The sequence below is a fragment of the Ammodytes marinus genome (assembly GCF_949987685.1).
Source record: "Ammodytes marinus genome assembly, chromosome: 18".
NCBI lineage: Eukaryota > Metazoa > Chordata > Actinopteri > Uranoscopiformes > Ammodytidae > Ammodytes > Ammodytes marinus.
Genome location: NC_137222.1, coordinates 6,334,657 through 6,347,788, shown reverse-complemented (window position 1 = coordinate 6,347,788; position 13,132 = coordinate 6,334,657). Strand labels below are relative to the sequence as shown.

The window sequence follows — 13,132 nt, the reverse complement described above, 5'->3', positions numbered from 1 at the left end:
CACGTGATGTAGCAGCTTCTCTATGGACAAAGCGCTGACATTTTCAACTATACTGTCATCACTTTGTCCCAGTCTCTTGTTCCTTTGAAGCTGTTTGATGGGGAGCGCCCCCCCTCTCCCCCCTCCCTCTGCCTACAGAGGAGTGAGGGAGGAGGAGGAGGGAGGTGAGCTGAAAATCTAATTTTGAACGGGAACTGTCTCCACTGACTGATACATGGAAGTCCAAACACATACAGAAAGTTAAGTTAAGGTGATTCTAACCTTAGTGAAAAATGATTTGATATATTTTAACAATAGATCAAATACTTACAATGACATGACTTGTCACCCAACCCGGAAGAAACCCTCAGCTCTACCAAGCTTTATACCCACTTTAAGCTCACTGTTCATTTTCTTACTGTTTCTGTTCGGTCTCACCTCTTTCACAGTGTTGTTCGCAGCCCGAAAAAAAGCACAATATGCTACTTAAACAGCTGACGTACTGCTGGTAGTATCTAGCAGCTAAAGAGCCAGCTAAAGTATTTTCCTCAAGAGTTGGAGGAAACCAAAAACAGAACTCAAGAAGAAGAGGGAATATTTGTCTGGCCAGGTGGAAAAGAACGCAAATCCCACAGAATGATAGTTCAGCTCTGTTGCTGCTGGATGTGTAATTTGGTTTGCTTACAACTTGGTCTTATCAACATAACATGTAATATGTCTGTGTTGTGTTTACAGCTCGTTTTCCCTGTGCACAAGTGGCCAAATAACTGTTATTGCAGGGTTAAGATCTTAGCCATATCCCTAAGGCCACATTTAAATCCACTTTATTTATTAACTTGCATTCAATTTACTAGGATTTCTGCTGCCAATTAGACAAGCTGTCTAATATGCCGTTCAATTGAAAATGTTGGGCCTATATGCAAGCTATGTCTATTACTCTAAGAGGGTCTACAGAAATTATGAATATCCATCCGTCGATGAATTTCAACAGATGAAACAGATTCTCACTCGCATGCCAACCTATGGGGATATTTGAGTTGCCAAAGTTGAAAAAAATTATAAAATTAAATTATTCTCACTACTTTTCTATTTATTTAATCTCAACTACATAGAAGTTTATCATATAGTGAGTATGTATGAGAGTTTCTTGTTCACTTGGTAAAGCTTTTTTTTTTCTTATTCTTTTTTTTGAATAGACCGAATTCAATTTATCTTTCAACACTTCGGAATAGTTTGACATTTGGAGAAATACGGCCGGGGCTGAATTCGGGCCAGCAGAGGGATGGAGGACTCAAACACTGACAGTCCAGGCAGACAGGGACAGCTCAATGATTTATCGACCAAAGTGAGGATACAATAGCTTTTGGGCATTGTCAGAAAGTGCAAACAGAAGTATCTGAGGGGATCAGCAGGTATAGCCGGAAGGGGCAGAGACATTTTTGCAGGTAGACAGACAGAAACACATGGTTTAAGCTTGAATATTCCAGGATACATGCTGCAGAGTACAGAGGCTATAGAGAGCAACAGCATGACACACCGACTGGGGAAAGTGGAAGAAATAGACAGAGCGTCGGTATGTGAATGTGAATATTTGCTTTCTTGTCAAGATATACAAAGATTGATAGCACTTGCATGTCTGCCTGTTAGATCCATACAAAAATGGCTGTGCGGAGTGACTCATCGGAATCTCAGCTGGTTCCTTCACAGCCATGCAGTGGCTCCCCTCTGCTCTTCAACTCATTTCTATCAACAAGATATCTCTCATTTTTCTTTGAATCAGTCTGTATTGAGTGTTTTGTTAGAGTGGTTGTTATTTGGGGTCCCTTTTTACAAGGTATTTTTTTACGCATTGTTGCCTTTAATGGATAGATGGAAAGATGTAGAGGTAGACAGGAAACATGGGGAGAAAGGGGGGAATGACATTCAAATATGGTAGCCAGCTGGAATAGAACCATGACGTTTGCGGTTATGTTGCATGCATGGTAACTACTCGGCTTGCTTGGCGTTTTGGTGTTTTCTGTTTTCTCTCTACTCTGGACTGTTATAGAGCTTAACCATTGCCATAAATTGTCCAGTTATGTTCCGTCTAAGTGATTAGCATTTATTCTATCGTCTGTAATCAGTAATCTGTGCGATGTATTGATATGTGCCAATTTGTAGTGATGCATTAGCTTAGTTTGGACTGGTTGTTGTTTCACTTGATCACTTTTGCGGAGACCCTCTCACACACAGACAGGCAGACACACACACACACACACACACACACACACACACACACACACACACACACACACACACAAGCACACACACGAAAAAAAAACCACAGCTCAGCAAATAAATGGGAAATGGGAATTTCACAGACAGAATTGTATTAGCGCTTTGTAACATTAATCGCCTCAGTTTAATTCAGTTAAAGAGACAAATGTGTTTGGTTACTTACTTCTGCACTTTTCCACAGCATGGTTAATGGGATAATGATGCTAATGGTTCAAGCCGTTCTCATCATTTTTTTTGTTAAGTTAAGGAATGTCTTTAAATGCAAATATGTACTCAGTTTAGAAAAAGAGAGTCAAATGCATTTTCTCAAAGATAAAAAAAAATGTGTGAGGGAGGTAATCCTAATGCAGTGTGGTAAAAGTGGTGCATGGTTGCATATTTGCTTTGAACTGGGTCCACCCAGGTTTCATTCCTAAAATGAAATTCCTAAAACCCTGAACTCTAGCCCCAAACATTTAATTGCTTATCCTCTGTTGTATCATAAGCTGTATCAATTAAGATCAATGCAAAATGAATAAGGGCGTTTTTTTTTCTCAATTGGTACGATCGTTTCCTGAAAAGTTCCAGGGTATATCAAACTACAGGAGCTACATTTTGTTTAATATAAATATGCATTAATAAGGGATATCTCAGTCTTCTCTCAAGTATTGGAGGAACTAGCATAATTTCAATTGACAGCTGTTAATGGAAGTTACCTCCCCTGAAAATGGATGCTTTATCCTCTGAATTCCAAATACCTTTATGTAAATCCTTTCCTTTCCAAAGTCCTATTCCTGCCAAACAAAAACATTGTATTGGTCCCTGTAGTATGCGATAAAAGTTGTGTATGCAACATGATAAAATGTGCTTTTCACATAAAATGGTTACGCAAAGGTTAAATTGTGGCCATGGTCTGACTCGGATCATGCTGAGGGGGATATTTTTTTCTACACAGGCTGTGTCTCATGGCTTGTGTTCAAGTTGAGTTCTGGATCAAAACACACCTTGAAAAAAGAAAGAGGAAAAATCTCATCAGCTTTAGTTGTAACTGTATTGCGGCAGTCAGTTCCGGATGGGTTCATCACCAATACTCCATGGAGGTGTGTGGGCTGATTGAAAGTAAACCCGGGCCAACAATTGGCACATCACTCAGTTGCTATCTAGGCACGTCATATGAGACTGTGTGTCCTCTTCATCCACTTTAAATCCACTCAGATTCTCAGACATGCCCTTGTGGCCACGCGCTGACAAACACTCCAAGTCTAAGCCATGTCTGAGCCAAAATGTTTCTGTTTTTTTTATGCGTTATTTTTTTTTAACAAAGACAGCCCACAGCCCAGGCGGAATAATACAAATCATGTGTTGTTAAGCACAGCTGTTTTGTATTAAATATTTACCTCAGTCATTGTCAGCCGGCCGGCAAAGTGAAGATAGTTTGTCGCACAGAGAAGGAAAGTAAAAATAAAACGGATGACACTTAAATTCAACTAGTGGTCGTAAAACTAAGATTAATTGCTGTGGAATCCCATTACCAGCCTCTTAACACTGGGGGAACATCTGCTTTAAATCAGTGACTCTTACTCCTGGACACGCCAAATGCGATGCACATGAAACGCCTTCAAGCACTTCTAAAGACAACAAGACATTAGAAGCAACACTTTAAGGTACAAAACTGAAACTGAGCACACCCATACGTTATCTAGATCACTTGGCCTGTACACAAACTGCATTCAAAGTTTAGAAGAGCCAAGGCTGAAGAACTATAGGGGTTGGTCTTAACCAAGAATGTGCTTGCTGCAATGCATGTGCTCTTCTTACCCAGGTGGAGGGTGAGGTTGACAGAACTGGGGTGCTGGATCCCATAATACATGGACTGGCTTTGCCACCACGTGGTCTCCTCGTCCCTGTGGAAGTCTGTGAGGAGGCTGGCGTTGTGACTCAGGTGTGTGTCAGACGCGTCACAGTGGTGGCAGGAGCGCGTGGAACCCGTCTGCATGCAGTAGTCCTCTGGGGGGGAACCGCACACATTGGACGCCACCACAGTGCGATTGAAGGCAACGTTCTCAAACTTGGGCATGCATCTGCTAGGGGCACCGTCCTCATCGTAACAGGAGTCCATCGCGGCCCAGACAAGGAGGATGTGCAGATGGAGAGAGAGCAGAAGGGCCAGGAGAAGATTGCTCAAAGCAGAGGTTAAATCCATGTCTACAAGGAGCTAGTTACAATCACATTCACACAAACTTTCACATGCATGTACTCTGATGCAGGGATGCATGAAGACCCCAGACTTTAGAGAAGTAATCCAACAGCAAAAAGTAAGTCCAGTCTGAGAGGCTTTGTTGGTCTGCTCTCTCTCTATGTGTCCTGCTTTCTGTTAAGTCTCCAACATGTGTTCTGTGGAATGAAGTTTGTGCAGGAACTCCCTTTAACAAGGGGCAGCTCAAGACAGACAGAGGAGGGCCAGGGCAGGGGTGGGGGCCAGGAGGGTAGAACAGTCCATGAAAACTCCTACCACCTGCTGGTCAACACGAGTAGCGCACCACTAGCATTACATCAGCCCCACATGAAAAGTATACTCGGGGTAAAATAATGTGTTTGGACAGGTACAACACAGTCTATAACATCTTTTAATGATGCTGCAGTGAGTTTGTTACACCTCTGGGGAATTGAGGGAAACCAAAGCACCTGCATTCAACACTTCCAGGAGCGCACACTATCGTCGATATGGTGATAAATGTTTTTTGGCAGTTGGCCCTATACAGCGGGGCTTTCTGGTAAGCGCTGACTCGGTTGATTCACAGTGGGAGTAAGACTAGAGGTGCTAAAACTGTCTGGAATATTTTGGGCAGGCCTGGGTCATCTACATAAAGGGATATGACTCAGGGGAGATCTGCGACCTGAAGGGACGATTTATTTAAAGAAAATTGTGTGAACAGAGTGAAAGCACTGCGCTTCTTTTCCAGCAAGATCCTCTAAAGGCCTAGACATCATAGAAAGTAAGATCTGGTTTGCATAGACCTGTAATTCATACTTACTGCACTTACTTACTTATTCACACTTACTTCTCGGGTTCCTATGAAACCCATCCGTCAGTGTTTGATAAGACTTAGCCATGAATCAAATGCATGGGAAACTATGACAAGTAATTTTCAGTCATACAATTCGCCAAAATAAAGATAAATCCTTTATCCTTAAATATCTAATTACTGTAGTAAACAAGTTGTTATATGTGGATTTGGAAATAGAGAATATTTGTCATCCTTGCTTTGAAACATGACTTGGACGATCCATCTAAATAGTTGCCGATTGGTTTTCAAATTTGATTTAACACTATAGCTTTGTCATAACCGAATCATACTGTAACACTTTGCTACCATTATCACTGTTATTTCCTTTTCTTTATTTAAAAAAAATAATAATTTCAGAATATGCACTTAAAAGAAAAAACATATATGTAAAAAGATTCATACAATGTGTATCAAGGTTGTGCAATCTCCAACCTCCAAATAAAAAGGTGGAAAAAGTGCACGCCCTCTACTACATTCATGTTTTTTGTGACCATTAACAAGAGCAGGCGTGATATACTATAGGCTTTGATGAGAGAACATTGTAGACCATGGTCATCACCGCTGTGCACCTGTCGTCACTGATGATTGGGTCTCGGTCTGTGTTACCATACAATTATAATCAGTTGATGGTCACCCACATGAATTTCTTCCCATCCAAGTTCTCTTTATTTTAAGTTCTGTGTTGGTAAGAGGCGTTTGAAGGTGTGCACTCTCTCTGAGTGTTCTTGCTCTTCAATTCCGTACCGAGACTGTTGCCAGGATTGTTCTAAAACAAGCAACTTACAACTTGAAGTTAGCAGATAGCATTAAAGTCCTTGTCTTTGGGCCCTAACCGGGAATTGAACCTGAAGTTGTTGGTGTTGCCTACTGCTATCCAGCTGGCACTAAGTCATTTATTGTGGCCATTTACTGTTGGTATTGAAATGTATTTGAGCTGAGAGATTCTACTGTGCCTTTGTTAATTAGTTTAGGCGTCTGTTCTATACAAATAAAATACCAACATTACTGTGCTCTCATCTTATTTAGAGAAGTCAGATGTTCCTGCAATAACATGTCAAGTTATGCTGCATAAATGCAGGGATATTCATCTTGTTAACTCTATTTTCACGTAATAAATGAAACAAAAGCAGAAGAAAAAAGGACATGACCTAGTTGTCTTCAATGGTATACAGGCATGTTCCGAATGACAAGTCCCCCATTAATCGTCAAATCCAACAAGTGGCCGTGAAAGAACCACAGACACAGCATGTGATGCCATGCACTGTAATCCTCTTTATATAAATGACTTTACTGCACTGCCGTCTAGGAATACCAATGAACATTTAAAGCAATGACGCAAATCAGCAGTTACCACAATTGAAATAATGATCGGATCAATGCCGACATGGGAGTATGGGAAATGAAGTAGACGGAGAGAAAAGGAAGAACCACAAAAGAAAGTTAAGTGAAGACGGAGAGCATAAAGCATAGAGACAGGTGTGGACAGAAGCATTTATATGCTGTACATTTATGATCCCAGTGGGATTTACAGCAAAGTCTCACCCATATCTCCTTGTGATTGCCTTGATTTATCAGAGCTCTATCAGTACTCAGGCAGGGACATTGTAAAAGGGACCACATCAATTTGCAGTGAAATCCTTGGCTGGTTTTGGACGAGACCAGGGCTGGCTTAAATCGGTTTTGGCTGCATGTGGATCAGCTATTATGATGAAGAGTCTAATGCCTCTGCAAACAGACTTGTATTCATCACACAAGTTCATTATTAGACCACCTGTAGGCCATGTGCAGAATGTGGTAACGCAACTGTTGCACTTGACAACAACTTGTTTGAGGGATATCCAAATAGAAAGTCATATACACCAAGCAAGGAAAAGAGATTCTAGAAAAAAAGTGTATTATATAGAAGAACCCAGAAGTGCAGTTTGTTTTCTTGAGGGCAGGATGATACAGCAAATTCATCTACAGAGGATAAAACAATTGTGCCTTTACTTCACCGGTGACAGATCCGGTGAGCTCAAAGTCTCAAGAACCCAAAGTCTGAAAATATCCAGTCAACAGAAGGAGGTGACTTTAAAACTCTGGCCTGGGTTTGGGTTGTCTGAATGAGCTCAGCATGGGGCCTTCTCAAAGCAGAGGGGGGGAAGTCTGCAAAGCACCCTGAGGGTATTCTATTGCCTGGGAGCCCCCCCCACTGTTTGGTAACCATTCCGAAAAGAAACAACCAAACATTTTCCTGTGACACAGGGAAAATAAGCTAGAACCACACACAGCTCAGAGCATGAGAGGCAGCTTGTCAAAATCACTCTTCGTACAGTTCTCTTTGAAAAGTCACTACAAGCTGTGGGACATGAATTCAGAAAGATACACATTGTTTGCATGTAGTTGAACTTTTTTGACACTTGCCTTTGAGAACCGAAAAGATTGACATAAGGGACGGGCATTTTCTTTTTGGCACTTATCCATGCTTTATTTGACAGATAGAGAGAGGGCAATGACATGCAGAGAACGTCCCTGGCTGGATTCAAACCCGGGTCTGCTGCGACGAGGACTGAGCCTCTATGGTACGCCCACTACACCATGGAGCGCCCCAGGGAAGGACATGAATAATTGATGACTGATAATTGATCGTTAAGAAATTTGACTCGACATAATAGAGGTTGTGTTGGGTGGCGGGTGGGTAATAATTAAATAGTTTTAGGAGACCAATGAAACAGCCTGCCTAGCTGCCTATGAGCTGCCGTAGATATCAAACTATCCCCCTTGTTGACATACCCTTTTGTTTACTACCAGATTATGGGGTCTAGGCTTTGTATTATCAATGTATTTTCTACTTACACATAGCGAATGAGGAGGAGATATTCACTGATTTAGACAAAAAAAAAAGATTTTAACAACGAGTGTTCTCCAGAATCGCTGACTCCACCTTTAATCTCTTACTTTTTGGTCCTGTGTTCTACTTTCAACCCGAGTCGTTCTCCCCCAGCGCCATGTAATACTTCAAGCTGCGCTCTGTCCTCCCACACATACTCCTCTTCTTTTTTCCCTGTGCTTCTTTACCTCTGCTTCTGGTATATTCCCCTCTGCCAATGCAGCGGCTCCTCTAGCCTCCACCTGCCACCCACCCTCTTTCATGCTCCACATTGGTGCAGCTGGCTGTCACCATGTGAAGAGACTAGCAGGTATGGCCTCCTTTTTATGATGACACAATGTCGCAGCGATGAGTTACGCTTTCAAACAGTGATTTGATGTCACAGCTGTCAGCGCTGCGCTTAGCAATGCAGGAGGTGCCTGCCACAGCCCCACAGGGAACGCGCTATCTGACAAACTAATGAGCTGCAAAACCGTCACCATCCTCACAAAAAAAATGGCATTACACACACCTTTCTGAAAGTCCTTTTTTTTCTAGACCAGACAAAGCCATAATACATTTTACTATCAAATGTATAATGTGTGATGTGAGTGTGATAAATGGTGTGCCTAAAAATGTCTTGGTCAGATACACATTATGAAAGCAATATGCAAGGTAATAGAAAGCCATTAAAGGATAATCCAGGATATTCAAAAGTGTCGTCCATCATGATTGTGTTCACAAATAAAGTCATCAGTGTCATAAGGAGAGGCATTCAGTCCGTGAGAACAGACAGGCCTTCTGTGGCACAAAGAGTTGATTAAAACATGTTAAATGTGTCTATGTCAGCACCATTGTACAGATGTGTGTCGGTGTACAGTGTTGAAAAGGAGCTTCTTCTTTGCTCTAGCATGTGTTAAGTGTACAAGTGTAGTGCAAATATGGTGTTTAAATAAAAATAAAAATAAATCTCACATGATAAACAGTAAACCATTTCAAGAGACACTCAGCGAACCAACACTGTTTCTATTAAGTTATTATTTATGCCTTTGCATTGGTCTGATTTCTCTGGAACTTAGATACAACAATTGAAAGGCAGGCAGTCTGGAACATCATGTGTTTGTGTACTGAACTTAATCAAAGTTTAATCTGCTTAACCATCGTTGGTAATTGCAATTTGTGATATTATTATTGAGATTCCTGACAATCCTCAAAAAGCAGAGAACAACACTGCAGTAGGCCTAAGATCACAAAGCCACCACAGTAGAGAGTTACATGAAAAATGGCAGATGCATAGCCCACTGCATGATATTGAATCCATTTTTTACCTCTGCCTCAGAGAATAGAGTATAGAGCGTTTTAAATCAGTAAAAAAATAAAAATAAATGTAGAAATATATTTATTGGTATTGGCCCTGAGACTGTGGGGCCATAAAACTCACTATTGGGCCATGGGTGTACTTTGAGGAAATGTGATAATGAACTAAAAAGAGGGTCTAGAGTCCCATTGCATGTAGCATGCTGATTATCTATAGCCACACACTTGAGTATACTGCACCCTAAGGCTTGCCAAGATATCCCAGGATGGGGTAATAGCAGGAGCATTGACTTTTAAAAATGACCTTATTCATAAGCCATTCAGATGGAAAATTACCAAATCTATAACCCCAGGTCTAGACCACTCAGGCATTACATCATTAGCCGGTAATTAGTGTATGTTGAACAAAACCCACCTGTTGACATGAAGGTGTCTGCAGGTAATAATAATGACTGAAACTACAACCAATGGATCAATGGATATTTACTGTATATATTTTTTTTGGCATAAAAAAATTGATGTCTGTTACCAAGCGTATTGGCAGGCAGATCATTTTGGCCTTCCAAGCACCGTAAACATCATCTGTCGTGTTCACTCTTGGACAAGTAATATCTGGATTCTTGTTTGTTATCTAGGTCATTGAGATTGGATTTCATTCATAAAATTCATACGTGAAGATGATTTTTTTTAACATGGGTGTTCCAGTGAGTAGACACGGGAATGCTTTCAGGCTGTCACAATGGGAAGTTCCATGCTGCTGCTGCTGCTTCTAATGCAAAGTGACTGTAAAGAAAGACCGGCTGCAAGCCAAGTAAACAAGTGTGGTCGACACTAAGCAATGCTAAAAATGGACTTAATAAGAGTTCAGTGTGTGTGCTGTTTAAAGAACTGTATTCGGCGGCATGAGTTTTTGAAGTGTGACATGTTTTATTTGCTTTTTTCTTTATTCTCTAAACGGGGGTGAATGTGGTTTTTCCTCCGGGTGTGCGGGGATCAGCGGCACTTGGATCGGCTTACAGAGTAGCGGTGCTCAAAGGCTCTGCAGGGATTTAAGTGACACATTTTCCACACTGCCGTTGTTACGCAAACCAAGAAAAAGGCAACAGTGTCGTAATTCGCTCGAGCCGGATCCAAACGCGCACTCGAAATGGAATAGGTACAAGAGGATAAAACAATCCTTCCATGTCAAAGATCAAATCAAATCAGTTTTTATCAAAATATAGCCCAATAGTATTTTGCCTCAGTGTGTTTCACAGTCCGTACACAGTATGACACCCTCTGCCCCTCTGCCCCTAGTTCCAAATAGTGGTCCGTACTGCAGGATAAAACGCAAAAAAACATATAGCACTAAGCCAGGCAAGCAGGCATTTTTGTCATGTGTTGGTCCACTGTGTATCAAGTCCAAAGTCAACGCAGCCTTCTACCAGGAGATTTTAAATCCCTTCATGCTTCCGTCGGCTGACAAGCTTCATGGAGGTGCTGATTTTTTCTACCCAGCATGGCCTGGCACCTGCCCACATTTCCAAAACACTTAGTAACTGTGCTTGAAGGCCATGCAACTAGCCTGACATGTGTTTTTTTGGAAGTCAGGGCATAAAGAGACAGGCTCCAAAACAGACCTTTTCAGAGAGAGGCTTAAAAGAGTGTCAAAAATGGCACAGCAATAAAATATAAAGGTTTTTTGGGACACAGTGAAAAAACGTTTTTGTAGAAACCCAAATTATAATTTTGAACCTGCAAATGAGAATAATATGTGATCTTTAATGCAATCATTACTTTAAAATAAGATATATCAGATCAAGTATTGAGTGGGTGAATGAACATCAACATGTCTGAATTATAAATCCTTTTTTTTAATCGGTCTTATATTCTAATATTTTTAGGTGCTGGATTTTTGATTCTCACGAGCTGTAAGCCGTAATCAACAAAATTAAAACAAAAAAAAGGCCTGAAATATTTCACTCTGTTTATAGAGTAAATTAAAGTTTAACTTTTTCAAACAAATTATCGAATAATTTTTTTCTTTACTTTTCCATGATATTCTCATTATATGAGATGTACCTGTATTTATAATGTTTCTGCATTGTCCTTTCTGACTCTGATAGTACTTGCCTACAGCTGATTGTATTTCACGAGCTGTATTGAGCTTAAACCTCTCATTGTAAAGCCCCCGCCAGTGGAGCGGAGGAGAGAACACTGCAAGCTAAATGTATTATTGATTGAACCGGAGCATATTGTGGCTGTCCAAAAGTTGGAAAACATAGTCAGTGGGCAATAAGACAGAGGCCTTTACCACTTAACTATCTAGCTGCCCAACATAACAGCAGGGCTTCTTTATATAGTGTTAGTCCGCATTGTGTCTTTCTTCGAGGGGGCCTCTAAAGCTAATATGAAATATTTAGCTATGACTGCAATGGGAACACTGAGCATAATAAACAGATCAAAGTGTTCTCCAAAAAGTTTTAACCTGCAAAGTTGCTGTGTGACTTTCTTTCACAGTGTTTTCGATGATTGAAGCCATGGGGTCCCAGAGCAAGACATAGGCCCGTTAACAAACTTGGGATTGTAGTTATTAATTGCGTCTGTTGAGCTGTCAGAGGCTCAACATGTGCAGCTAGAATAATGGTCAGCAACGACGGCCACATATTCTTATCTCTCTGTACACCCATCTTCTTGAAACCGACAGCCTTTTTATACACGCAACATCCTTGGGTTTAGTAATTAGTTGACTGTTGATTAAAAAAAGAGGAGACTTTAGAGAGAAAAAAGGAGAGGTCCGGCAATTACCCAGCATATTAATCCCCTTCAATGGCTTCATTAGAATGCTCCACGCACCTCGGTCTCAAGTTTTACATTTAAATTTGACTCTGAGATTTTTTTACACCGCAATTTGCACTTTTAATTTGTGCCTCCCATAATTGGACGGAGCTGCTTTGTGCTTGATTTGGTTTGTAAGTGGGAAGCAAGGTTCTGCCCCCCCTCTCCCCCCATTTGTGTCACTGACTGCCAGGCCCTCGCAGGTTTTGGATAAGGGGAAGGAGACAAACAACTTTTATGAGGCATCCCAAGGCTCATTTTCCATATTCTTTATTTCCTCCCCTCCCCTATCGCTGTACTGCTTTTGTAGGAAGAAGCCTGCCATTAAGGAAATACAGGGGTTGAGGAGAGGAGAGGAGAGGAGAGGAGAGGAGAGGAGAGGAGAGGAGAGGAGAGGAGAGGAGAGGAGAGGAGAGGATGGGGTGAAATTAAAGTTAAGTGGTTTATTTGCTATTCCATCGTTTGAAGATCCCCTTAAGACATTAATTATTGCCATATAAAAAAATACTCTGAATACTTGGAATAATCATTTGTGTCCCATATGCTTTTTTTCCCACAAAATAGATAAAAAGAATATATTTAAATTACATATTCTCCTTTCATTTCAAAAATCCAGAATATATGAATATGAATTATATTGGCCAATATGAAATAGTTTTTAATTTCAAAAGTTTAACTTCTGGACACAATATTGGTTCTAGTTCATTAAAAAAAGAGTCTGTGCTCAATGTGTGAGCATGGGAGGTTTTTAAGCTTTCCCATGTTAGTTGCATACTTGACCACGATTCGTTTCTAAACTCGCTATGATGTAACAAAAAAAAATCATGTGTTTTACTCAGATTTAAGC

General features: G+C 40.8%; 1 protein-coding gene across 2 annotated transcripts in view; it reads right to left on the bottom strand.

Moving 5' to 3' along the window:
- Positions 1-4,608, bottom strand: part of lamc3 (laminin, gamma 3) — a 113,198-nt gene extending 108,590 nt beyond the window's left edge. For both annotated transcript variants that reach the window (XM_080046267.1, XM_080046268.1), the window contains exon 1: positions 4,054-4,608. In XM_080046267.1, the coding sequence (XP_079902393.1) occupies positions 4,054-4,438 (385 nt within the window). In that variant the 5' untranslated portion in view covers positions 4,439-4,608. The remainder of the gene's footprint in view (positions 1-4,053) is intronic.
- Positions 4,609-13,132: the final 8,524 nt, after the last annotated feature.